At 45.2% G+C, this 24992-nt stretch overlaps 1 protein-coding gene across 1 annotated transcript in view; it reads right to left on the minus strand.

Annotated features, from left to right (window-relative positions):
• Window positions 1–2392: 2392 nt before the first annotated feature.
• Window positions 2393–24992, minus strand: part of SUZ12 (SUZ12 polycomb repressive complex 2 subunit) — a 628949-nt gene continuing 606349 nt past the window's right edge. Inside the window, exon 16 of the mRNA XM_069199996.1 lies at window positions 2393–4717. Coding sequence (XP_069056097.1) covers window positions 4375–4717 — 343 coding nt within the window. The 3' untranslated portion in view covers window positions 2393–4374. The remainder of the gene's footprint in view (window positions 4718–24992) is intronic.

The raw sequence follows: 24992 nt of genomic DNA on the forward strand, positions 1-24992 counted from the left end.
CGAGGTTGTTGTACGTAACTTAGTCAATGGTGACGATAATAGTATCATCGACGATGGTGGCCTTGTCGCCGGAGATATCGTCTTGAGAACCCTTGTCGAGGATGGTATAATCGACGGTAAGGATGTCACAATAGCTGTAGCGCTCGTCACTGAGCTCATCAACGGTAGCACCTTACTTTTCTTAGTCGACTAAGGCCTCGACGTAATCTTGCAGGATACAATGGTCGGCGACGACAATGGAGATGAGGACGTTATCATAGGTGAGGCCGCCATTGTGAAAGTCGGTGTTATGGTAGTAGATGTCAACGGTGATTACTTTTTTTTTTTTTTATATCAGAAATGATTTTTGATGTAGAAGTGATTTCGAAATTTTGACAGAACTTTCTCTAGTAGCTGGTGTTGAAGGCTCAGAAGAGACTCTCGAGGACGATTTCTTATATGGCACCATCTCTTTTCCATGAGATTTTTTAAGTGCCTTTTGTGCGGCTCTGAAGGCTCAACTTCCAAAGATCTTTCTCTCTCGTGGGATTTCTCAGTTTGCGAAGTCTTCGCTCTCTTCCTCAGAGAATTTATGCTCCTTTGATTTACGTTTTTGTAACCACAAGAGGAGTCTTCCTTCTGTGCCTTTTAGGGTTTTCTGTGAGAAAGTTCTACAGATTTTGCAGTCCCTATCCTTATGTTCTGGAAAAAGATAATAAATACACTCTCTGAGAGGGTCTTCTGAGCAAAGTCTCTTTTTGCCACACGTGTTACATGGCTTAAAAAGGCCTTTTGTTGAAGATACTGACAGAGTGTCCCAGGCTGTAATAAAATTTAAAGCTGACCTGAGAAGTATTCAGTTGAAGTTAGCTGTTCTGAAGAGTAAAACTGAGCAGAGCTCCGGGAGACTCCCATCACCTGGCGTGTGGTAGAAAATCTGAGGAGATGGAGCCTCCGTGATGAGGGTTCTACAGGGTGCTGTCGCCTGATTGGTCAGTGCATAGCTTTTTTAACAAAGGCTATGGATAGGCTGTAAACTGAACTTTGCATTCCTTTTTAAAGCCTATTAGTATTATGTACATTACTTGTTATTTGTTATTGTACCGGGGACTCCCACCTAGACGATGTGGAATGATGCAAGCATGTGTATCTATGAAAGATTCAATACTGAAGAACTGAAAGTAATGTCTGTGGGCAGGCAGGACGGGAATATGGAAACACGCATCCTGCAAGTCCAAAGCTATGATCCAGCCTCCGGAGTCCAGGGCAGATATAACCTGAGCCACAGTGAGCATTCTGAACTTCTCCTCCTTGAGAAAGACTGAGGGAGATCTAGGTTTAGGCAAAGATCCTTGTCCTTTTTGGGCACCAGAAAGTAGTGGGAGTAACAACCAATACCTACTTACGGCACAGGGACCCACTCTGGCTCCCTTAGCCAAGATAGCCGTGACTTCCTCTCAGGGAAGTGGCAAGTGATCCTCCATCATCTGATTGTAGGATGGTGGTATGGATGGAGGAGTATTCTCAAAGGGGACAGAGTAGCCCCTTCGGACTATCTGCAAAACCCACCTGCCTGACGTGATGGATTGCCAGTGGAGCAAATGATGGCGGATCCTGCCTCTGACTGGTCCCTGGCAGAGAATTATACTAGGATGGTGTGGCGGCAGGTGTATGTGCGTGTGCGTGCGCAGTGATAGTGGTGGTGCAGACCGGGTGCCACTGAACGGCATGTCCATCAAATTGGCTCGGACATCCAGCAAAAAGCCAGACATTCTTAGCCATGTGTGGCCCTTAAGGGCCACTGTCAATGCAACTGCTCTGCTGAGTCAGTCATGACCAGTCCACATCGGATTGTGACCTTTTCAGCGTATTCACACTGGATTGTGACCTTTGCTGCGTCTCTCCCACCCTTGACGCACCAGGATTAAGATAGCCAAAAAGGTTTTGACAAAAGTCAAAAAAGACCAATAAAAAAACAGTTGAGGTGCAGCTCTTTCTTCGGATCAGTGCTGGCTGGTGCAGAAAGAAAAGAAATTACATCAGCGCGCCAGGAGTGCCGCATATGTACAACCAGCGTGGACGCCGACAATGGAGCTGATCAATGCCACCTAACAGCATTCAGGGGTACTGTTTGAGAAACATCTCCAGATCCCAACTGGCACTTGGGAAATTCTAATGAAAAAATCTGCAATTATATGTCTCTATTGTATATTGAAGCTATGAAAGATACACATGCTTGCTGGTGACACTCAATCTGCATGTCTAGCAGAAGGGTAGTATAATGGAATGATGAGTAACATCTGAAAATGCAATATACTTAAGGTTTGCAATCTGTAAGATCATATTCATGAAAAGCTGTGTGATAAATTGAGGGCAGTTTCAATATAGCTGAATTTCAAACATCAAAAACCAATGGATTTGAAATAAACATTTAATGTTAAAAACAAAGGTTCTTTTCAACAACTGAACTTTCTTTAAAAGATATACACCATTTAAATGTTTATCACCAGCTAACATGATCTCGTCCATTTATTATTAATTTTTTTTTGAATACACGTAGAAAAGTATCTTTTCTTATAAATACAAACAATATTTTCCCAGCCTTTATTAGAAATTGACATGAATTTTTCTTTTTCTTTAATGGACATTACCTTTTTTAGGGGCCCACACCAACATTTGTGCAAACAATGCCAGCCTTCTTCTAAGCACTTAAGAACAAATCTGTTCATCAAACAGCATAAGCAATTATTCTATAACGAGATTTTGCTAAAATAATCTGATTTTACATATGTGCAGAAATTGAGCAAATTAAAGCCACAGAGAAATGCGTTATCTACTATCCTTCAGAAGCATAATTCAAACTGTTTAACTCTCAATCTGAACTGGTGAATCAAGAACAGGGACTTGAAAGCTGCCATTTCTTTCATTCCTATTCTTGCACAAAATTGGTGACTAATCTCATAATTGGATGATAAATCACATCCACACCATTAAATAGTATCACAGTAAAACACACATCTTGAACACTACCCAAATCAGTATTTACATTTTATAAATTTATGAAGACACCATTACAAAGATTAGCTACCCATCAATTCAACAAAACATGGAACAGCATCTTACAGTGGTGGAATGAAATAAAAAATTTAAAATACCTGTATTTAGAGCAGCATTGTTTCTTTATAAATAAAGTGTAAGAAAATGCAATATCTTAAGGATAGTAAAAAAAATATTGAGGTGATGTCATTCGGCCACAATGCTTTGTGATAAAAATCTAAACTGCTGGTCACGCTCCAGTAATGAACCAAAAATCCCTTTACTCCCCCACCCCCCAAAAAAACAAAACCCAACAACAAAAACAAAAAACTGTAGACATGCATAAAATGTGTTTTTAAGCTGCAGTGGACACTGCCTCGTGCACCATTTTATTGTAGTGTCTGTATGAAATACCCTATATATAGGATAGAATGCATCACAGACCACTTGCATAATAGTGCAACACATTTCAGTTTACAGTGCACTTTTTCTTTAGGAGTTGCAGCTCAAAGGCACAAGCTATTAATTTAGCTTGGTGATATGATGCTGAAGATCTACTTAAACGAAAAGGATTAAGGAACCTGATAAATTAGTTTCTGCTGAGATCTACTGAAAACTTCTTCCCCATTGTGTGCAGATGAGAACATTCTCAGTATCTAATAGAACCATTAGCATGGCAATATGTGTCTAGTGAAATGAGATATAAGGTAACTGAATATTCAAGTTTTAGAAAATACACTGGGCGAGTAAGCATCATAATAATCCCCAAAATGAACAGTCTTAAACCTCAAAACGCCAAGGTGGTGTTTCACTGTGACAGCAATGTGACAAAGCAAAGGCATTTCCAAACAGGCACCAGACAAAAAGTGCTATTTTAATATGCAAGGTTGTAGAAACCTTTCTGTACACTTTGCTCTTGTTATGGTAACTTTGCTAAAAAGAACCGATTCCAGTAGAAGGGTGAATCGCAAAAGTAAACCAATGGTTCATAACTCTTGTAGGAAAAACAGGTAACAGATGAAAAAGTGTAATATTACAAAAATGTTTTCTATATCTTTGAATTATGTTGATAAATTGAATAGTTCATAAGATGCTAAGGTTACAAAAATCTGGTGTATTGCTCTTTGAGTTCAAATTCATAAATCTATTGCTTTATTACAACAGATGTACACATAGCACTTTCAAGTTGAATTGTATGTGTGAACGCAGTAATGAATACCTTTTTGATCTGGTCATTTACTTCATCGAAGAGTGCCTGTTTGGAACCTGTTAGCCCATCCCACCCCCTTCACTTCCACAAAGAACTCATTTTGACGCAATGTCATTTCAGTGTTTCTTTCGCTACACTGGTATTCTCTTTCAAAGTTTTTGTCTTTTGCTCTGTTTTCCAATGCCAGCATTGTCTGTTTCTGCAATTCTTTCTTTTCCATTGATTTCACCATGTCCATTTGTTGGTGTGCTTTGTTCTTCCACTGAGTGTTCATTTGTGGAGAAAGCAGTTTCACTCTTTTCTGTTTTTTGTTGCATTTCTCGAAGCCTGGTCACAGCTTTATCTATTGTTAATAAACTAATTAGATTGAAGTCATGCATACTGACCAGATGAAGCATAAAGTTTTTACATAGGTTTTTCTTAATAATCTTCAGTCCAAAATTCTCAACAAACAGCATACTAGCGTGATTCATTTGATTGTCTGCAATGAACCTAGAAAAAATTGTTAAAGAGAAATAATGTTGAAAAATTGGCAACATTCACAGTTAAGCAGAGCAGGGTTTCAGTAGAGTCGGAGTTATTTGCATAGAATGAAGTTAATTGGTTCAAAATATAGATCTCTTTACTGCTACATTTGAAATGTTCAAATACACAGTACTGATTGCAACCCATTGCGTTGCCCAAGTCTGGTGCAGATTGATTGTGACCTTTTAGCCTTCATATTTCTACTTTTTTAAATATCTTTATATGGCTGCAACCTACATATACTTTGAATAATTTATTTCAAAGGCAGCAAAACACACTGTGAAGGACATGGCACCTTTAAAGGACACAAGTTATTTGTACATTCAAACCAGAAATTGTTTGCAGAAAGTTAACACAAGTATAATTATTTATCTGTATGACTAAGTTATTCTACTAGTAGACTGAAGGCAAGCCTTATGCTTGAAGAACATGGTACCTTACCTTCGGTGACACTATTTCTGGTAAATACTCTATCTTATCACAGATTCCACAACCTTGTGAATATCCCCATGTGCAAGAATGGATCCACAAACTAAAAAAGCAGTGCTCCAGCACATCAATAGATGGCGCAGTGCAACTCTCTGCTGACTTAGTTCTATTTTGGAAGTGCAGAGCGGTGACACATATAAGTGCCATGCATGCTGATGTCAGTTTCTTTTGTAAGCTTGTCCACACCCTCAGATGTGGAGCAAAACATTGAACTAAAAGGACGAGTGTAAAGATTTCAAAATTAGGACCATTTTCGATGGTAAAGGAGACCATTCCACAGAATAGGGAGGTGGAAAGGTAGTGAGGAATCAGCTGTTAAGAATATCCACCAGCAACAGAGTTATGGAAAATAAGTAACTTGTTCTTCTGGTGGAAACTCCTAAATGCAGATTCCTCAGCTTGTAAATTGATACCAAAGCAGGACCTCCCAAGACGGTGGTTTCATGTAATGGCCCGGACAAAAAAGCCCTGCAGGACTGAACAGGCAAAATGCCCATCCCGACAGCAATATTGCTTCATCAACATGTGTACTGATGTCCACCTAGCTATCTGATAGATATCCAGGACAGAAACACTGCATGTCAACTCAGTGGCAGTTGCCTCAGCACTGGTAAAATGGGCCTTCACACTTTTGGAAGGTGCTTCTTAGCCAAGGTGTAGCAGATCTTAATACAGAGGACTATCCATTGTGAGTTGGTCCTCTTCTTTGCCCCAGAACCCCCCCCCCCCCAAAGCGCTGATTGTCCACCCGGTGTTCCTTGGTGCAATCTATGTAAAAAACAGCTCAGCGTTCTCTTGGGGTCCAAACACTGGAGCCGCTCCTCCTCTTTTGAGTCATGAGGCACAGCAAAGATCAACAAAGTGTCTGATAATTTTTCACCACCTTCACCACGATCACACTTTGAGTTCTTAACACTAGTGTGTTCAGGGAAAAAAAAAAGGATGCATAAAGCGGCTGGGCAGAGGGGGCCTGAAACGCACTCACACCGTGCGATGTTACTGCAACAAGAAAGACAGTTTTGAAGGTCAGGATGTGCAAGGATTATCTGTGCATTGGCTCGAAAGGGGGTACACGAGAAAAGTGAGAACCAAATTTAAGTGCCACTGTGGCATCACAAAGGTCTTTGGCAAAACATGTGGTGCAAACTTCTAAGGAAACATCACAACAGGAAACAAACAGGGACAGCTGGCCCAGCAAACATAACCTTTCCGATAGGGCTGGTAAGAGCCCACTTCAAGCCCTTGCTCGGCCAAGGACAAAACAAGCAACAAGAAATCCAACAAACTGGTCTGTAACAGGTCCATACTGATGGTGCCACACCAAACCACAAAGTTGTCTCAGCACCTGCAGTAGACAGACTTCTTAGAAGGATGACTGGCAGTAAGGATGACAAACACAACTGCGGGAGGAAGATGAAACTCAGTCAACTGTTATGCTCAATCCCCATGCAGATTGCACAAGTTCGGGTGGAGGGCCATGCGCCCTGAAGCTGGGACGGGAGATCCTCTTAAAAAGACAGCCTTATTGAAGGACATATGCTCAGGCCCAGAAGATCCAGGTTCCCTACCCTCCTTGACCAATGCAGAGCCTTTGGGATGACAAAGACCTGTTCATTCCTGCTGATCTTCAGAACTCAATCCAGGACCGGTTGTGATGTACAGGTATACAATAGCCCTATAATTCACTCTGTCTGGAATGTGTCTCAGAGTGTCTTCTTGGGAACTCCAGTAGGCAAAAGTTTCAACACTGCACTCTAGACAGTGGCAAAAAGGTACAAGCCTGGGTTTTCCCCAGTGCTGCAAGATGCCAGTGCCACCTCGGGATGTAACTGTAATTTGTGATCTTACAGGTGCAGTCTGCTGTGTTAGTCTATTCTGCCATGCAAATAATCCCATAGATGGTTTACAACCAGGGAAATACCCCAATTTTGAAGTTGCAAAACATCTGTCAAAACATTAGCTTTGACTTCCACAGTTGGCAACTGTATGTCTAATACCTCAGCTGCCCATCTCATCACCACAGCAAAGGAGGCACTCTTACAATGATAGCTTTTTAGGGGGTGGGGTGAAGAAGAACACAACCCAATGCCTGGAGACAAATACATGTGCAGTTTGGCATCATGATAGAATTGGGGAAAATAATGTGCATTAACAGCTTTAAGGGACAGTTGACTCAAATCTGAGTTGGAACTGAAAAGTGAAAAGTTTAGGAGTGATGCAGTGTGGCTTCGAGGCAAAGGCGTGGGACTGTCTGGGTGCAACGGTACAGCTTTGGGACATGACTCCGTCAGGGCCGAGATGAATTTGGCTAGCAATCTGATAAGACTGGAGGAATAGGGTCTTCCACCGGCAGCAGCAGTGTTGAGGTCTGGGTTGAAGTCAAAGAGAAAGGGATGGTATTGCACAGAACTGAGTGCCCTTTTTGTTCTGGGATGAGGTGAAGAGATCCACGTACGGAAATCCCAATAAACAGCTCCAACTTTTGAACCTCTACAGAGAGATGACAGAGCATTCACTTTTACACTGAGGGCAAAAGAAAACTACATGCCGCTAAGCCCATTACCACTGGCCACTCTCCATCAAACAAAATGTCTCTGGTTCCATACCAGCAGGTGTGATGATATAATGGGCAATGTTGTCTGACAAAATCTGAATGGCACTTCATGAAAGGGAAGAGTAAAACACCTTCAGGCAAGGTGGACTGTCAACAGCTAAAGCATATTTATGTGCAGGCACTGCTCCAATGGCAAACAAAAGCCACTTACTGTTATGGCGCTCAGAAAGCCAGCCCAGCCCCAAAAATATGTCCGTGACCATAGTAACTTGAGCATGGATGGAAGGGTCATCCATCAGTGCAGATCTCTCCCAATGCCCAACTGTTCGCTGAAGTGATTCCTGATAAACATCAGGGCCTCCATTTTCAGTTTTCACCAACCAGTCAACTGACAGCACTCTTGCAAACACATTTGCAGCAGTTTTCAGCCAGAAGGGTAGACCTGTGAACTAGTGGTGCTGATATCCCACTAGAACCATAGGTAAAGTGGGTGGGTGGAAAGGATAGAAAGATGTTTGACCTAAAAAGGCATGCTTCCTCTCTGAACAGCAGCGCACCACTGAATGGCATGTTCATGAGTAGCGCTTGGACATCTGCAGAGAAGCCAGTGAAATGCATCCAAGCATGCACAGACAGCATGAAATCCGTGCACGTTTTGAGCAAAGGTGTCTGTAAAACTGAAGTCACACACCAAGATCTGTATGCATTCAAGCCATGGCTGACCAGGACTGCAAACTGCTTCTTTATGTTGTCCAAAAAGATAAATAACTAGGTTTCGATAGTTCAAACAAGGCACAAATATAGCAGCAGAAAAGGCAGGAGGCATTTGCAGTGCGCAGGGGCTGGCTGACAGAAGCAAATACCTTAAGTCCTACACATTCAAGCTTTTTTCGACTTCCTATCAGAAAGCACCACAGGGAAGGCAGTAAGGTTCGGCTTTGAGGAGAATGTTTGCACAGCCAGACTTTCAAGAGACTGGTGAGAGACTTGGTCATTCAGAGAAGGCTTACTGCATATGGATGACTATCTGCCCATGGACTGTTGGGTCTGAAGAGGGTTGCTCCCACACATTGCCAATACTGGACCATATAGGGCCTGACTAAGTGAAAGCATTATTGTTTATTGATGAAGACAGCTGCAAGATGTATGCCAAAATGTAAGACTGTCTCCTCAGAGGGCAATACTAATTCCAAGGATTAAGCTGCTTTATGTACTACAATCACAAATGAGGACACGTTCTCTGAAGCAGGACTGACTGTGGATGACTTTGTCAAAGAAAGTTTGCCTTATCTATGCCACAAACGCCTTGCACCATGCGCAACAACTACATCAAGAGAGGACCTGAATGAACTGGGGCAGCACTCTGCAAGCCGGAGATGTCTACATCAGAATCAGAACCACAGCCTGTGGAGGTGTGGCATCAGGCGTATCTGCTCAGAGCAGCCAGACGTCAACCATTTGGGGGTGGCCCAGGGGGAGAAAGTCTTCCAGGGACAAACCAAGTATAGCTTGCCAAGAGGCCTTGACCTGCACAGGGTTGGCCAATGGACAAGGAAATTCCGGTTTACTCTGTGTCGGGATCTGTTCTGACAACAAAGAGTTTGGTATCAAGAAATGGCATAGACTACAAACAGCCCATGGAGTGAAACAATGTCCCTGAGGAAGAAGGGGACATCTCCTCATGAAGCTTTTTGTGGAAAGATGTTTTGAGAGATGGTTCACTTGCAGTAGCCTTATCTATTGATGAATGAGATCATTTAGGTGTCTCCCTGTAGGCCTTAGCTAGAACAATTGGCCTCCAACTCCCTGATGGCTTTCAGGTGCATGGAGGCATACGACTCACAGCCTGCAACATTTTACTCTGATCTAAGATACCATGAACGCTTTTCAATTCCATCTGAAAGGTAAATCATCTTGAGGCAACCGCAACCAAGCTTGAAATCTGAACGTTTTGGAGGAGACATTTCACCCAAAATGCTGAGGGAGTTTGGTGCTGGAACAGGGAGCTCAAGACTAGTGTCGCTGAGGGCGGAAACATGATCTGATAATGTACTTCAATGACATGTACAGCTGATGGTTTTGGAGAGCTATTGTTGGGCAAATGTGTTTTTCCCGAAAAGAGTAACATCTTAAGAGAATTCATACAGTGAGGAATCTGCTGTAAGATGCCATCAATGAGAAGCCTCCACAGATCAACAAGGCATTACTCCTAAAGACTATGAAAGGCAAGACTTGCAAAATAAGAATGATAAGATTCTTCATACATAGCTCCCAATGAGAGAAAAACTGTTTGCAAGCAGCAGATTCCTGCACAGAAAAAAGATTTTTTCTGGCTAAATCAGAATGGATAGTTTAGACCCACACTTAAGGTGGGGGCATATGTGGTAACGAGTATTGTGACAGATGGATAGACCACGCACGCACAAGCACAGACTAAGAGTCAGTAGACAGCAGGTGGTGATGTTTTATTTTAAGGAACAGAAGACAGTGCAACTGAATCTGCTGATGTAAATTTAGAGGTCCAGCCAGTAGGGCTCAGTAGTATCATGCAATAAACGTTCACAGGAGTAGCACCAGACCACACAGTTGAAGGCACCTGAAACATCTTCAGCATGGTTTCTCGAAAAGTTGTCAGCTGTTTTGGATAGGGCTAGCATGAAAAGGTTCCCTTTGGCATCATTTGGAGGGTAGGTGTAGGCTAGTCCTAAAAGGATAACCTCAATTGAACTTTGCCTAGATTCTGGTCACACCCCAAATCACTGTTGAGGATATGCATTTTAGGTGAACTCTCCATTTTCTTTCCTTCCTGTGGAAGGTTGTTTTCAGCAGCTTAACAAACCATAGTCTTGCTGCATGGCAGTAGATCAAACCTGAGACCCTCTGTGTCATTAAAACATTTTAAAAAACCTTCGTCCTGGGTACTATTTTGGAGAAAACAGGTTTCTGAACCGAAACAGAACATGAAGTCCTCATAGATCAGAACTGGCATAATGCTTACATTTGTTACACGATTTAAACTCCAACCTAGAGGACTGAAGACAAGTAGAGTCCCCACCATAGAGTTGTTTGCATGTATATTTATATAAAGGATGCTAGGCTGTGTACTTCTATAGATCCACATACTTTAAAGTGAAGTAGTAAGCAGTGGTCAGCGCTACAATGACCATTGGGACACTAATATTTCCGAGCAGGCTAGAGGCTGGAATCTTCCCCCAACAACTGCTGAGGCTGGAAAAAAAACTATTTGGCATTCTGTGTGATACTGTGTCCTCCCCCCCCACACCCCTCTTTTAGAGTTGAGAGGGGATGGGTCCGATTACTTCAGTGATCAACAAGCAGTTTTGCCATTGTTGCAAACTTTCATTTCATCAACACCATAAGGAAGAAATTAAGTTGAGAACCGTTTTCATAGCTTATGTCTGGACATTTAAAAGTGTGAATTACAATTGAGAGAGTGTACTAGTGTGTCCAGCTATTTTGTTGAGTGAGCAATAGGCATCAATTAGAGCCAGACCCTCCTCAAACACTGCCTTCCATTGAATTTTTTCTCTGATAGTGTCTGAGGTGGGTTGGGGGGAGGTCCCTGGGGTTATGTCTTTTTTTTTAAATGAGGAACAAAATCTATCATTGGGGCCAGAGGTTATGATTTGCAAAAAGATGTCAATCTCTCTCAAGATAGAAGTCTTGCACGAGAAGGTACTTACAAAAGGGAATATGTTTTTCAGCAGGGAGGATTATCTTAACAGGGTTGCTATCTCAGCGGGAGGGGTGGGTCTTGGAAGTGGGAGTGCGGCTCTCAGCGTGACAGCTGTGCGAGCGGTTGTGTCTACAGGGAGTGCAGAATTATTAGGCAAGTAGTATTTTTGAGGATTAATTTTATTATTGAACAACAACCATGTTCTCAATGAACCCAAAAAACTAATTAATATCAAAGCTGAATATTTTTGGGAGTAGTTTGTAGTTTGTTTTTAGTTTTAGCTATGTTAGGGGGATATCTGTGTGTGCAGGTGACTATTACTGTGCATAATTATTAAGCAACTTAACAAAAAAAAATATATACCCATTTCAATTATTTATTATTACCAGTGAAACCAATATAACATCTCAACATTCACAAATATACATTTCTGACATTCAAAAACAAAACAAAAACAAATCAGTGACCAATATAGCCACCTTTCTTTGCAAGGACACTCAAAAGCCTGCCATCCATGGATTCTGTCAGTGTTTTGATCTGTTCACCATCAACATTGCGTGCAGCAGCAACCACAGCCTCCCAGACACTGTTCAGAGAGGTGTACTGTTTTCCCTCCTTGTAAATCTCACATTTGATGATGGACCACAGGTTCTCAATGGGGTTCAGATCAGGTAAACAAGGAGGCCATGTCATTAGATTTCCTTCTTTTATACCCTTTCTTGCCAGCCACGCTGTGGAGTACTTGGACGCGTGTGATGGAGCATTGTCCTGCATGAAAATCATGTTTTTCTTGAAGGATGCAGACTTCTTCCTGTACCACTGCTTGAAGAAGGTGTCTTCCAGGAACTGGCAGTAGGACTGGGAGTTGAGCTTGACTCCATCCTCAACCCGAAAAGGCCCCACAAGCTCATCTTTGATGATACCAGCCCAAACCAGTACTCCACCTCCACCTTGCTGGCGTCTGAGTCGGACTGGAGCTCTCTGCCCTTTACCAATCCAGCCACGGGCCCATCCATCTGGCCCATCAAGACTCACTCTCATTTCATCAGTCCATAAAACCTTAGAAAAATCAGTCTTGAGATATTTATTGGCCCAGTCTTGACGTTTCAGCTTGTGTGTCTTGTTCAGTGGTGGTCGTCTTTCAGCCTTTCTTACCTTGGCCATGTCTCTGAGTATTGCACACCTTGTGCTTTTGGGCACTCCAGTGATGTTGCAGCTCTGAAATATGGCCAAACTGGTGGCAAGTGGCATCGTGGCAGCTGCACGCTTGACTTTTCTCAGTTCATGGGCAGTTATTTTGCACCTTGGTTTTTCCACACGCTTCTTGCGACCCTGTTGACTATTTTGAATGAAACGCTTGATTGTTCGATGATCACGCTTCAGAAGCTTTGCAATTTTAAGAGTGCTGCATCCCTCTGCAAGATCTCACTATTTTTGACTTTTCTGAGCCTGTCAAGTCCTTCTTTTGACCCATTTTGCCAAAGGAAAGGAAGTTGCCTAATAATTATGCACACCTGATATAGGGTGTTGATGTCATTAGACCACACCCCTTCTCATTACAGAGATGCACATCACCTAATATGCTTAATTGGTAGTAGGCTTTCGAGCCTATACAGCTTGGAGTAAGACAACATGCATAAAGAGGATGATGTGGTCAAAATACTCATTTGCCTAATAATTCTGCACTCCCTGTAAGTAGAGGTCCTGTTTGTCAGAGGGACCTTTCTAGAGGGGTTTGATTCAGGAATGTGATCTCTCAGTCCCGGGGGTCTCTCTTAATAAAGTGTGTGTGTCTCAGTAAAGGGACTTGATGTGCCTTTCTGAAGAGAAGAGTGTCTTAGGTGGAAATCTTTGAGGTGGTCTAACTCCCACATCTCTCAGAAGTGCAAATTAAAGAGGAGTTTTACATAGTTGCTGTATTGCCCCTTCTGCTTGTCCAACTGTTTAGCAACAGAAATGCACAGTGAATGCCTGTTTTAATCCTTACTTATAACAGGGACAAGTGACACTGCAAGTCCCATAATAGAACATGCTGTTTGCCAAAGTATTAGAATTGGTTAAAATGTCAGACATGGCATGGTGGCAATGGCCAGCTATAGCAGTGTATCGGGATGGGGAATATGTCTCAGTAGAGTATTGCCTCATAGGGTATGTCTCTAAGGAGTGTTGGGAGTTTCTTGGCAAGAGGGAGCTGTCTCAGTAGATGATTGCCTCTTATGACTGTTAGATGAATCAGACTCCCGTATTGCATAGGAAGCTTGAGGCATTACTAACGGCAGGCTGGGCATTATATACATGTCAATAATGTAGCTTCACATCTCGGAAGGATGTTTTCTACCAGGCATGCCAAGCCTATGTGGTGACGGGTTTGACTATGCAATGGGGCTTTTCACTGATACAAGTCCCTTACTGCTCCTCAGATCTCTTACAAATATCCGACTCAAATGTTCAAGTTGTGAATACACTAGCCCTGATCTCCTTAATTGGTGCTGTTACTCTGTATCTACTTAGTCACCCTCTGACGACAGTAGGGCCTCTGGAAGGAGAACTTTCCTATAAAGTGTTTATTTTGCCTTTTGTGCTCTCTTCCAGCACAATATTAACCTCCCGTGATAGCTAGTCCAGAGTATCAACCATATCTGAGGTGGCAAACCTGAAAACATATCCATTTTGCAACATTTATTTTCTATTAGTTATGCTGTTGGGACACGGTTTATCATCACCGACAAGGAGCTTGATGTCGAGGAGGTGGCCAAAGGATCACACAAAACGGCACTGCTCTTAAGCATTGGAGAAGTATTTGCCTCTGATGCATTTCTACAGGTGGTGAGAAAACTGCTGTTGAGGCAATGTAGGAAAGTGCCTCTTTTGAAATGGTCACGCCACCCACTTTTTGGCTGGTTTCTGATGCAATTTCAACTGAAAGTGCACTGGGTCCCTTCTAAACAGGCCCCTAGTGCCGGATCTCTCTCTCTACAACTGCACAGTTGTTGCTCCCAATTTGCAAACCTTTAGCTACCAGAAGTCCCTAGTGTAGGAAGTAGGCCTGGTGTGTGGTGGGTACCTATGGTACTTACACCTTATACCAGGTCCAGATATCCCATCTTAGTGAAGTGTAGGCAGTGTCTAGAAGCCAGGCTCTCTGGAGGTAGTTGTTGAATGGGCAGCCAAGGCTTATCTAGGAGACACGCAAAGCTCATGCAATACCACTGTAGTCACACAGCACTTACACACATGAAAGAAAACACTCAGTTGTACAAATATAGAGGCACTTTATTTTTGAACAGAAGAAAAATACTAGACCGGTAAACCACCCTTAGGGTGTAAGTAATACACTAACTATATGCATTAATAATCAGAACCAGGCATAGAACAGGATAGAAAACAGTGCAAATAGCAATAACCAATAGTGATCCTAGGGGGAGCACAAACAATATACTTTAAAAAAATAAATAAAGGAATGCGCACAAGGTACCCTCACCTAGGTAAGTAACACAGTACCCCCAGCGACCAGGAATGCAGGCGTAAACCACCCAAAGGGATGAAAAGAGGAAAAACAAGACACCCAGACAGCCTGAAAGAAAAACAGCAGTGGATTCCTGAAGAAAGAATACCTGTGGAGAGAGGGGACCAAGTCCAAGAGTCCCAGTGGCGTCCAGGAGGAGTAGGAGGTACTACCCACACAGCTGTGGATGCAGGAGTTGGTCAACAGAGACGAAGAACAGGTCAGCACTGCAGCCCTGGAGCAGGTGAAGAATTCCCGATGGATGCAGATGAAGACCCACGCTGGAAGGAAGATTGCAGATGGGTGTCTGTGCCGGAATTCCACCAACAAGCCTTGGCAAAGGCAAACTCTAAGTTAGTGGAACAGAGCTGCTGCCGGGGACCAGCACGGACCAGGAGGACTCAACCCAGGAGGGGGAGTCACAGGGGACCCTCAGTGTCACAGAGAGTCCACAGGAGCAGAGAGAGCACCCACAGGAGTCCCACGGGAAAGGGGTCACAGGAGTCGCAGAAGCCCACGCAGAACTACAATAGAGGATCCCATGCCGTAGGAGAACCACGCAGGTGGCTGTGCTTTGCAGGATGGAGTGCTGGGGTCTGGAGATACTTGTCGCCTGAAGATCCCTTGGAGGAGATGCAAATAAGCCTTGGAAGCTGCAAGAGACACGGTGCACGGGGGTACTGTCCTGCATGAGAAGGCAAAGGCTTACCTCCACCAAAGTTGGACAGCTGGCAGAGAGGACCAAGAGGACTATTCCGGACCACCACCAGTGATGCAGGATCCATTCAGCTCAGGAGAGGGATCGACGCAGCCGGTCGTCGCTTGTTGTAGGTGCCTGTGGTTGCAGGGGGGTGACTCCTTCCCTCTAAGGGAGATTCCTTCTTCTTGTGCAGGCTGAAGAGTTGCAGTTTTCTAAGATACACAAGGGAAATGTGGCAAAACAGGCAGGAGCCCTGGAAACAATGTTGCTGAAGAGTCCTTCTTGGAAGCAGCTTGTTGGGTCCTGGAGGTTCCAGTCGCAGTTCCGAAGACCAGAAGTCAAAGCAGAGGTTGCAGAGGAGTCCTGCTGGAATCTTGCAAGCCGAATCTGAGGACCCACCTAAGAGAGAGACCCTAATAGCCCTGAAAGAGGAATTGGTCACCTAACCAGGTAAGCACCTATCAGGAGGGGGCTCTGACATCACCTGCCAGGCCACTCAGAAGCTCCCAGAGTTCTCTGTTTTCACTACAGGTGCATGCACCAGTTTCACGCAGGCGGCAATGGCAGGATTGCAGAACCCTTTGCATGGGCTCACTATGGGTGGCAGAGTAACTGCTGCAGCCCTTAGGGATACCCTGGAAGGGATTTCTGGAACCCCAATGGTCTGGGTACCATATACTAGGGACTTACACAAGAGGTCCAGTATGGCAATTGTGGAAAGAAAAAGGTACAATTTAGAGGAGAGTGCAAAACTACTGGGGTCCTGGTTAGCAGGAACCCAGTAGACAGTCAAAAATAGAAAATGGGGGTAACCATGCCAAGAAAGAGGGTACTTTCCTAGACCTAGTAAAAGGTTCCTGACCCCTTTTGGTGGCAGGACTGGCTTGAAAATAAGAAGGGGTGCCCACTTCATGCCAGTCCCACCCTTTGGGTGGACGAGCTTAAGTGGATACTACTTTTTAAATTCCTCCATCATGCATGGAAGGAATTAGGCCAATAGGGTTAGGGCTGTGCCCACATCCCAAAGGATGTGGTCAGAGGAAGTGTGTAGTCACCCTAAAGGTAAGTAGTCCTTTGGCTACCACCTAGTGCTCCCTGTAGAACCCCTAAATTCAGTATTTAGGTTGCACCCCTGAATCCTAGAAAGATTGCTGCCGACCTAAGAAGAGCCAGACTCCACAAAAACACACCAGCAGAGAAGACTGAAGACATCCACTGACTTGGCCCCAGCCCTTCCAGACTGTCTGCTGCCTTCAAAGAACCTGCACAAGAAAATGAATTGTCCTGCAGCCCAGCAACCTCCAAAGCCTTGGGAGGACTGCCTGCCTTTAATAAAAAAAAAACAAGAACTCCTGTGGACACCGGACCTGTCCTAAAGAAACCGTCTCCCAAGAAGAAGTCTACTTGAGGAACCGTGAAACCGCCGCCTGGAACCACCTCTGCACCTAAAGCCCCCAGCCAAAGTCCAAGTGGTCCACCAGTCCAGTGAAGGTTGCCCAGTGCTACCAACCAAGAGTCCACTGTGAGCTGATCCCTGCCGGACTCCACAGCAACACCAGCAGCCTCAATCCGCGGACTCTCCCTAACCACGACCTACCTGGTAAGCCATTTCCAATGCCAAAAGACACCCCTGCACGTGGAGCCCCTAGGCCTTGGGGAGCTGGATCGTCTGAGCCCCTCCAACTTCTGGCATCTCAACTTACAAGGGCAGCTCTGTGGGTTGACCTCTCCTGGCCATAGCCTGCAGTTGGTTTCTGAAAGTCATCTCCTCCATTGAAAAACATTGGGCACCCAATGCTGTGTTGACAGAGTGTAAGTTTGGGTCTGCCTTGTGCCCCCCTCCCCCCACCTGACCCCGCTCTACTCACCTGTAAGCAGTGCTTCACTGAATACCCTCTGTCTCCACTGGATAGTATTGAGCGCCCAGCACTGTGTTGGCACTCTGCCCTCGGTAAGCCCCCGTGCCGCTGAGGGTGTAAGTTTGGTACTACCTTGTGGCCTCCCAGGTGCTTGCCTCAACCCCCAGAGACCAACCTCTCACATCAAATGTACTTACCTGGGACACCATCTCTTAATTTCCTGCCCCCATCCTCTCCCCCCCATAACTCCCACCCGCTGAGTCTTCTGCCACCTGCAGGCTGAGGAGCTTGCGAGCCAAGGTGGCTGGGCGGGTAAGGATGCGGCTGGATGCTCCTTCTATGGCCGCAAAAGGTGGACTGGGGATGATGGGAGGCCACAGAAAAACCCAAGAACATGGCCGTAGCTCTGCTATCCTTGAAGCACTTCACTCTGCCTTATCTCCGAAGAGATGGGAGACATCAAATGCATGCCCATAAGTGAGACTTGGACATACTGTGAAAAGCCAGTAATTCTCAGCCAGGCATGGCACAGAAAGGCCACCGACAAAGAAACCACTCTGATTAGTAAGTCTGTTGTGTCCAGCCTACATCAGATTGTGAACTTGGCTGCATCCCTCCCATCTGCCAGATGGGAAGAGTATGGCCTGGCCCTCCTCCGGGACCATGGACAACACATGTGGAACCGAATCCCAAAGTGCATGGGAGTAACCGTTAAAAAGGCATGTGGTGTTCACAGAGCCAAACATTTTTTTGCCTAAGGCGTCCAGCCTCTTGGATTCCTTTTCTGTCAGGTTTTACATGGGATGTGGAAGCTTTGATCACCAAGCTCCCTATGGTAGGGTGTTGTATGAGGCAATTTGGGCCCCCTGCAGCAGAGCAATGGAGTGGGCAATTATCTTTTTCACAGAAGCCCCTGTGATGGGATTGGAGCAGGACTCAAGCAGGCAGTCAGTAAAGGTGTCAAGCGGATCCGGTTGGGAGAGGGGGGGCACTCCTGGCTGTCAAGATGTTGACTGCCACTGAGGGTAGGCCAAGGTCCAGGACCTTAGCCACCCTTCTCAAAAAGATGCTCCCTCTGTAGCCACAGCAGGAGAGACAATGCCAGTATCTAGGGAGCTGTCAAGTTCACTGGCGTCTTTCAAGTTCCCATACCAGTCCATGTTCGGGTGTAAGGCATGGTATTCCTCAGGGTCCAGTAGCCCCTCCAAATCTTCCCCAAGCCCAAGCCCATAGGAATAGGGCTCAGGCGCTGGTCAGAAGGGTATGGCTTCAGTCCCCACCAGAGTCGGCTGACGCACCTCCGGTTCCATGTAAGGGATGTTGGGAATGTCAACATCGGGACCAGCATCAGGGAAGGTCGAGACGGTACGAATGGCACCGATCCGGATCCCTCAGTGGATCCAAGGGGCCCGACTGGCAGCTGGGGCTGACCTCCAAGCAGGGAACCAGTAGGGATCCCCTCCTCACCTCACTGGAACTGAAAGCACGCCAGCAGGGATGGTCCACCCAAAAATGAGGTGCATGGCCTCATAAAACTTGTGCAGTTGGGTGGGGGTTGCATTGGGGAGGCGCGGAGACAGCCCAGGCTCAATCGCAGTATGGGGTGAAGTTGAAAAACTCATTTCCTGCTCTTTTTTTTTTGTGGGACTTACTCGAACATCCAGATGACTTTGGCGAGGATTGATGGCTCTGCAACTGATCCCTGGACCTGCCTCTCAACAGGGATCAAGACAACTGCAGCAGCGCTCACAGAGCAGCCAGGAACTTGAAGGATCGCTCAGTAAAACCTTGGGGTGCATAGCATGGCAGTCGACAGTCTTGAGTTGTGGTTGCGCTCGAGGCACCATAGGCAAAGATGATGCGGGTCTGTCAGAGATGGGTGCAGCATGGACGCTGGCTTTTTATATTGTGTACCAATGTAGGGGTACACCATGCAAAAAGTCCAGATGACCTGTATTTCTTTACAGGGGCTTGCTTTAATATTACCAAGTGCTCCATTTGTGGTAGTGTGGTTGAGCATAGGAATATCAGAGGGGAGCTTTAAGCACTTGAAACACACACCGCGTCAATAAATGGTACACACTCAAAGAAATCAGAGACCAATTTATACAACAGATTTCTATATAAATTTAGACACCAAGATCAAAATCAAGTTAGTACTTTAAGCATTAACGATTTTGAGGCAAACATTAAAAACTGTTCTTGAGGAACGCACCTCAAAAACAGTAATGGCTTCCTTTGGAGAAGAAAAAAAACATACTGCATACATATAATAGCAAATGTTTGTCAAAGGGGCACTTTAGAACTTAAGGTGCAGGAGGGTCAAGGTTCAAAGATCCACCAGCTGTTCGGGTTTACCTGCTGTGGTGTGTCCAGGTGCAGAGGTGTTGGTAGTCTTGAGCGCTACAGCAGTAGAAGTTTAAAGAGACCTGTCAAATCAACAGATACTGCAAAGGGGAACTTGAGGACAAGTCCGGCAGACCTGCATGTGGGGCTCGGCTTATGGGTTCTCCTAGACCAAAGGGACTCAGGTAGAAGTTGTAAACACCGACAGTGGTGGAGAGGAGCTTGGCTAGCTGGTCACTGGTGTTAGAGGCTCTCACGGTTTGTGGGTCGACCTGGAGAAGGACAGTAAGCAAGACAGCAGGGTCACTGTCCAGACCTAGTTAATCCTTAAGTCCCTCGATAGCAGGTCAGCTTTTGCGGCAGTGGTGTTTGGGCTGGACACTTAAACAAGCAATGGTTGCGGCAAATGCTCCAGTACCCAGGATATTGGTGCATGGGTGCTCCTGGAGGTTCTAATGTATCGAAACTCGCTGGAGAGAAGGGGCTGAACTCTTAGAACAATGGTGACCTCCTCCTGACAAACACCATCTGTGGGCTCGATGGCCAGCAAAACGTACCAGATAAGTGTGTTGGTGCCTGCTGATGCAGAGGAATTGCTCCTCCACCCCAAGGTATATGCTGAGCGGTTGTCAAAGTGCGGGACAGTTCTCCGAATGCTTATCAGGACGCACACCTTTTATACAAGTCAGGTCTTTGCAACATTCGGGGTACCAGCAGCAGGGTTATGGTTTAGTGCCACGTCTGTATAAGTCCTCACTTCTCAAGGTGACCGCTCTGTCATGCTTCAGTTCCCAGGTGGTCGAATCTGAATTCTTGGTGTCAGGCGGAACCTTAAATAATGAATTTAGGGGCATTAAGGGGAGTGTAGGGTAGTAGCCAATGGGCTTCTTACCATAGGGGTGACTACACCCCATATATGATCATTTCCTGTGGAGTGGGCATATTCCTGACCCAGAGTTTCAGGTTTCACAAAAAACAAGATGGTGAAACTCTTCATTGGCTGTGCACTACAGGTAGCCCACCTTAGGAGTGTGACTAACCTACAAGTTCAACACACCTCCTGGATATCTAATTACCTGCATGCTCTGGTGCCAAATGGACCTCAACACAGGGGGTGACATTCCCCATGTCTGGGGGGAAGCCAGAGTGGCATATCAAAGGCAGCAGGGGCTTTGAAGCCCCTGGATTTGATATGCTAAATCTCTAGCCATCCTGCTGGAGGAGGTGTGATCACTTTCCTCTGGAGCAAGCACTGTTTCTGGCCTCAAGAGTACAGGTTTCTCACCTGTAGGAAGTCAGAAACTTGTCAGTGGTGGCAGGCTGATCGATGCCTGTCAGCTAGCAAACTGGGGGACTAGTAGGTTTATATGGGGCACCTCTAAGGTGTCCTCTTGGTGCATGTGACATAAAAAATCTGGTACTGGCATCAGTATGGATTTATTAAGATGAGGTGTTTGAGAACAAACACCAGTATTTTCAGTGAAGCCGTCATGTAGCTGGGTAACTCATAATGACCAGTGCCCAGCACATGTCCTCAAAATGGCTTAGAGAACACTAGCAAAGTCTAACAACAGAACCCGGCATCACAGGGGTACATCTGCTAATGCACTTGTGCCCTCACATGTAACATAATTCACACTGCCTTAGAGCTCTAAGACCTGCTGTAGTGGCGACATATTACTTGCAGTGCTTGTGAGCATTGCATACAGGGTGTGTGCAAGGTTGTGGTTTCAAAATGGCTTACACCAGTGGTTCCCAAACTTTTGACTTCTGTGGACCCCCCTGAATCATTATTAGAATCCAGGGACCCCACCACTGAGTAATTACTGAAAGCTGGGGACCTAATATGTTAATATTATCAAATTTTCTAAGCACCCCCTGATGAGGCTTCCCAGATCCCCAGGGGTCCCCGGACCACAGGTTAGGAAACCACTGGTTTACACCATTTCACGCATTCGGCAATGGCAGTCTGTATATGTTTGAGGGTAGGCCACCTGAGGGTGGCATAATAAATGCTGCAGCCGCTAGGGACCCTCTTTAGTACCCATGCCCTGTGTACCGTGTACCAGGGGTGTACAAGAGTGCTAAAGACCTTGTGTATTGGGTTACAATTAGACATTTACCTTGTTTTAAGTGAAAGCACTGGGGGCCTGGTTAGCAGGGACCCAGTGCACTTCCGTCAGAAAGCATCAGTATTAGGGCAAAAAGTGGGGCTGACCATGTCAAAAAGGGCACTTTCCTACAACTTCGACTAAAGGTCGAAAAGAGGTCAGTCAAAAGGTAGGGTGTAGCTCCGGATCTGTGCTGACTGGTGCGAAAAGAAGCGCCAGCAAACTGAGGTGGCACTGCACACGCCACTTCCCACGCGGACCCCATGCAGAGTTCAACGACACCACCTACCGGTGCGCACAAGGGTCCTGCTCAGGAAACATTTCTGGATCTAGTCTCGTAACTAGGGATAATTCTAAGGTAAGTTACCTGCAGCTAGATGTCTCTATCATAATACTCTTTCAAGTCATATACATTGTAGTCATAGCTCCCAGGAAGAAGCTTAAGTAGTAGATCATGATCATAGAAGTACAATACACCTTTACAATAAGAAGACTCCTTATTTTTAACAGCACAGTGCCGTGGACATTAAACTTCGTTTTTATTACTGCTATTAACAAATCATATAGGGTACAATTCTCCCTCAGGAAGTCGGGATCCAAATCAAAGATGCCAAATTTCTCACCAGTATTCTCTTCATTCTGCACTTCGGACAAAGTGAGGAAAGTGAGGATAATTTGTTTTCAATAGACCTGTAGCCAACAGTTAAAATAGTCTGAGAGACAACTTTCATTGGAGGGTTTGGACCATAATTGTGAAAACCTTTTATCAATTGTTCATATGCACTGGGCACTGCAGCCTATCACAAACTGATGCAAATCTGCGGAACTTACTGTTATCAATGGGCAACAGTAAAACCCTGGTTATTTTGAATAATGACTTAACATGGTGTAATGGGTTGCCCTATTTTACATAACATCTACTGACAAACAGAACATTAATGTCATGAAATGAGAAGCTGGAATGAATACAATATACATTGTGATCTTCCTCCTTGGACCTTTCCTCACCACCTGATGGGCAGCTGTTGAAGATAGCAGTCATGCTAACCAAAAAAACACAATATAGTGCTTACACCAACCAAATTAAAGGAAAAACAAAAAAATTTATATTGTGCATGATGGGATAGGTGTAGCTCTTGTGATTCTTTAAGTCCTACACCCTTATAAAGAAGATATGTTTTGTTATACTGTAAGAACAAGTGACTTAAATTCTGTCACACCTTCTCTGGTAGAAACTATCTAACTGCAAATTCCTAACCTTAGACCACCAAGGGTCAGACTAGACCTGGAAAACCTTGAGCAGTACCCTCTATGCTGGTAGGTGGCATCGCTCGGCTATGCGCCCACTGTGACTGTGAGGTGCCTATTCAGGTGCCACCCCAGTTCGCTGACATCCGTTTCTTTAGTGACTAATGCCATGCCAGAAACGCAGAGCCACGTAAAAACCAATGTTACTTGTTTGTCCACAGTGCAGTGCATAAAAGGATTTTTTGGATAAAGAGCCCAGTTTGCAGACCAAGAAGATTGGAGGGTTGGTGAGGAATCTGTGGTTAGATAGAATCCATTCCAGAAAAAAAGCGATAACGAAGGTAAATAACTTATGATAGTTTATTTTTAATTGCATGTTCCCTGACCTTGGAATACATACTGATGCAAAACCTCCCAGGAGGTGGGTCTGGGACCTTAAAGTCCTGAAGTAGCGAGTGGGCAATATGCCCATCATGATGGACTTGAGCAGTAGTGCTTTGTGAATGTATGGAGCAACTTCAACTTCGTAGTTTGGTAGATGTCCAGGGCAGGTAGCTCACATGCTCCCTGGAGGAGTGAGTAAGCAAGGCCTAAGGGAGTTCCATCTTCACCAGTGCGAAGTAGATTTTTATGCAGTGCGCTAACTGGAGATGATTCATTTTTGCACAGCTGTTGGACCTGGCCCTTTTGCAGGAACATCCCCAAGCATTTTGCCTTCCTCCTCCAATTTTTATGACCTCTTTCTGTTAGCTTTAGGATTCTGGGCACTTTATCACTGCTCATCGGTGCTAAAGTGCATGTGCTCTCCCTTCTAAAATTGGTATGATTGGCTCACACCGGGTTGGCACATTTAATTTACCTATAAGTCCCTTGTACTGTGGAAACCCTTATACCCAGGGCCTGTAAATTAAATGCTACTAGTGGGGCTGCAGCGCAGTTTGCGCCACACACAGACATAGCCTTTCAAACCTGTCTCAGGCCTGCCACCGCAGGGCCTGCGTTCACAATTTACTGCCACAGGGACCTGGCATCTTAATTTACATGCCAGGCCTGGAACTCCCGTTACTACACAGAAGTCACCCCTAAGGTAGGCGCAAGCAAGCCTAAGGGAAGGGTGCTGTGTAGGTAACAGGAAGGACGTGTGCCTGGTTGTGTGGCCTGTCCTAGAAGTGACACCCTATTTGGCTTCTCACTAGTGTGAGTGCTGCCTCTCTCATAGGATTGGTATGGTTTGAATGGTAGTGAGAAATGCTGATTACTGGTGTAGGTGGATTATTTTACTACCATGGTAGGAATGCCACCTTTAGAAAGCGGTTTGTTCTGTTGCCCCAAGTGGGAAGGGAATGCCAAGATGTGGGTCCCGTGCTTGCTATGCCACCAGAATCAAGCTAGCCTGGCTGATGAAAGGTGATACCCTGAAACCGGTCCCAGGAAGCTTGTTTCTGGTTCAGGGAGGACTTGGCCTGGCAGTTCTCGCCGGACTGTTCCCCTGGGGAACAGAGTCAAGACTGATTTGCATATGGCTGGGTCCAAACTGGAATGGCATGGTAAGCAAAACAACTGATGGATTAAATCCAGATCTGTGACTGGGGGTGAATGCTTGATATATTCTGGATTCCATCCATCAACTGTTTTTGCACTTTTAGAAAGTGGGCATTTCTCTTTGCTTATAACTCTGGTGCTTTTGCAGCTTGACTTCAATCCACATCTGGGGTAGAGTGACAGCTGGCTTT

This window comes from Pleurodeles waltl, chromosome 7 (assembly GCF_031143425.1).
Source record: "Pleurodeles waltl isolate 20211129_DDA chromosome 7, aPleWal1.hap1.20221129, whole genome shotgun sequence".
In the NCBI taxonomy this organism is placed as follows: domain Eukaryota; kingdom Metazoa; phylum Chordata; class Amphibia; order Caudata; family Salamandridae; genus Pleurodeles; species Pleurodeles waltl.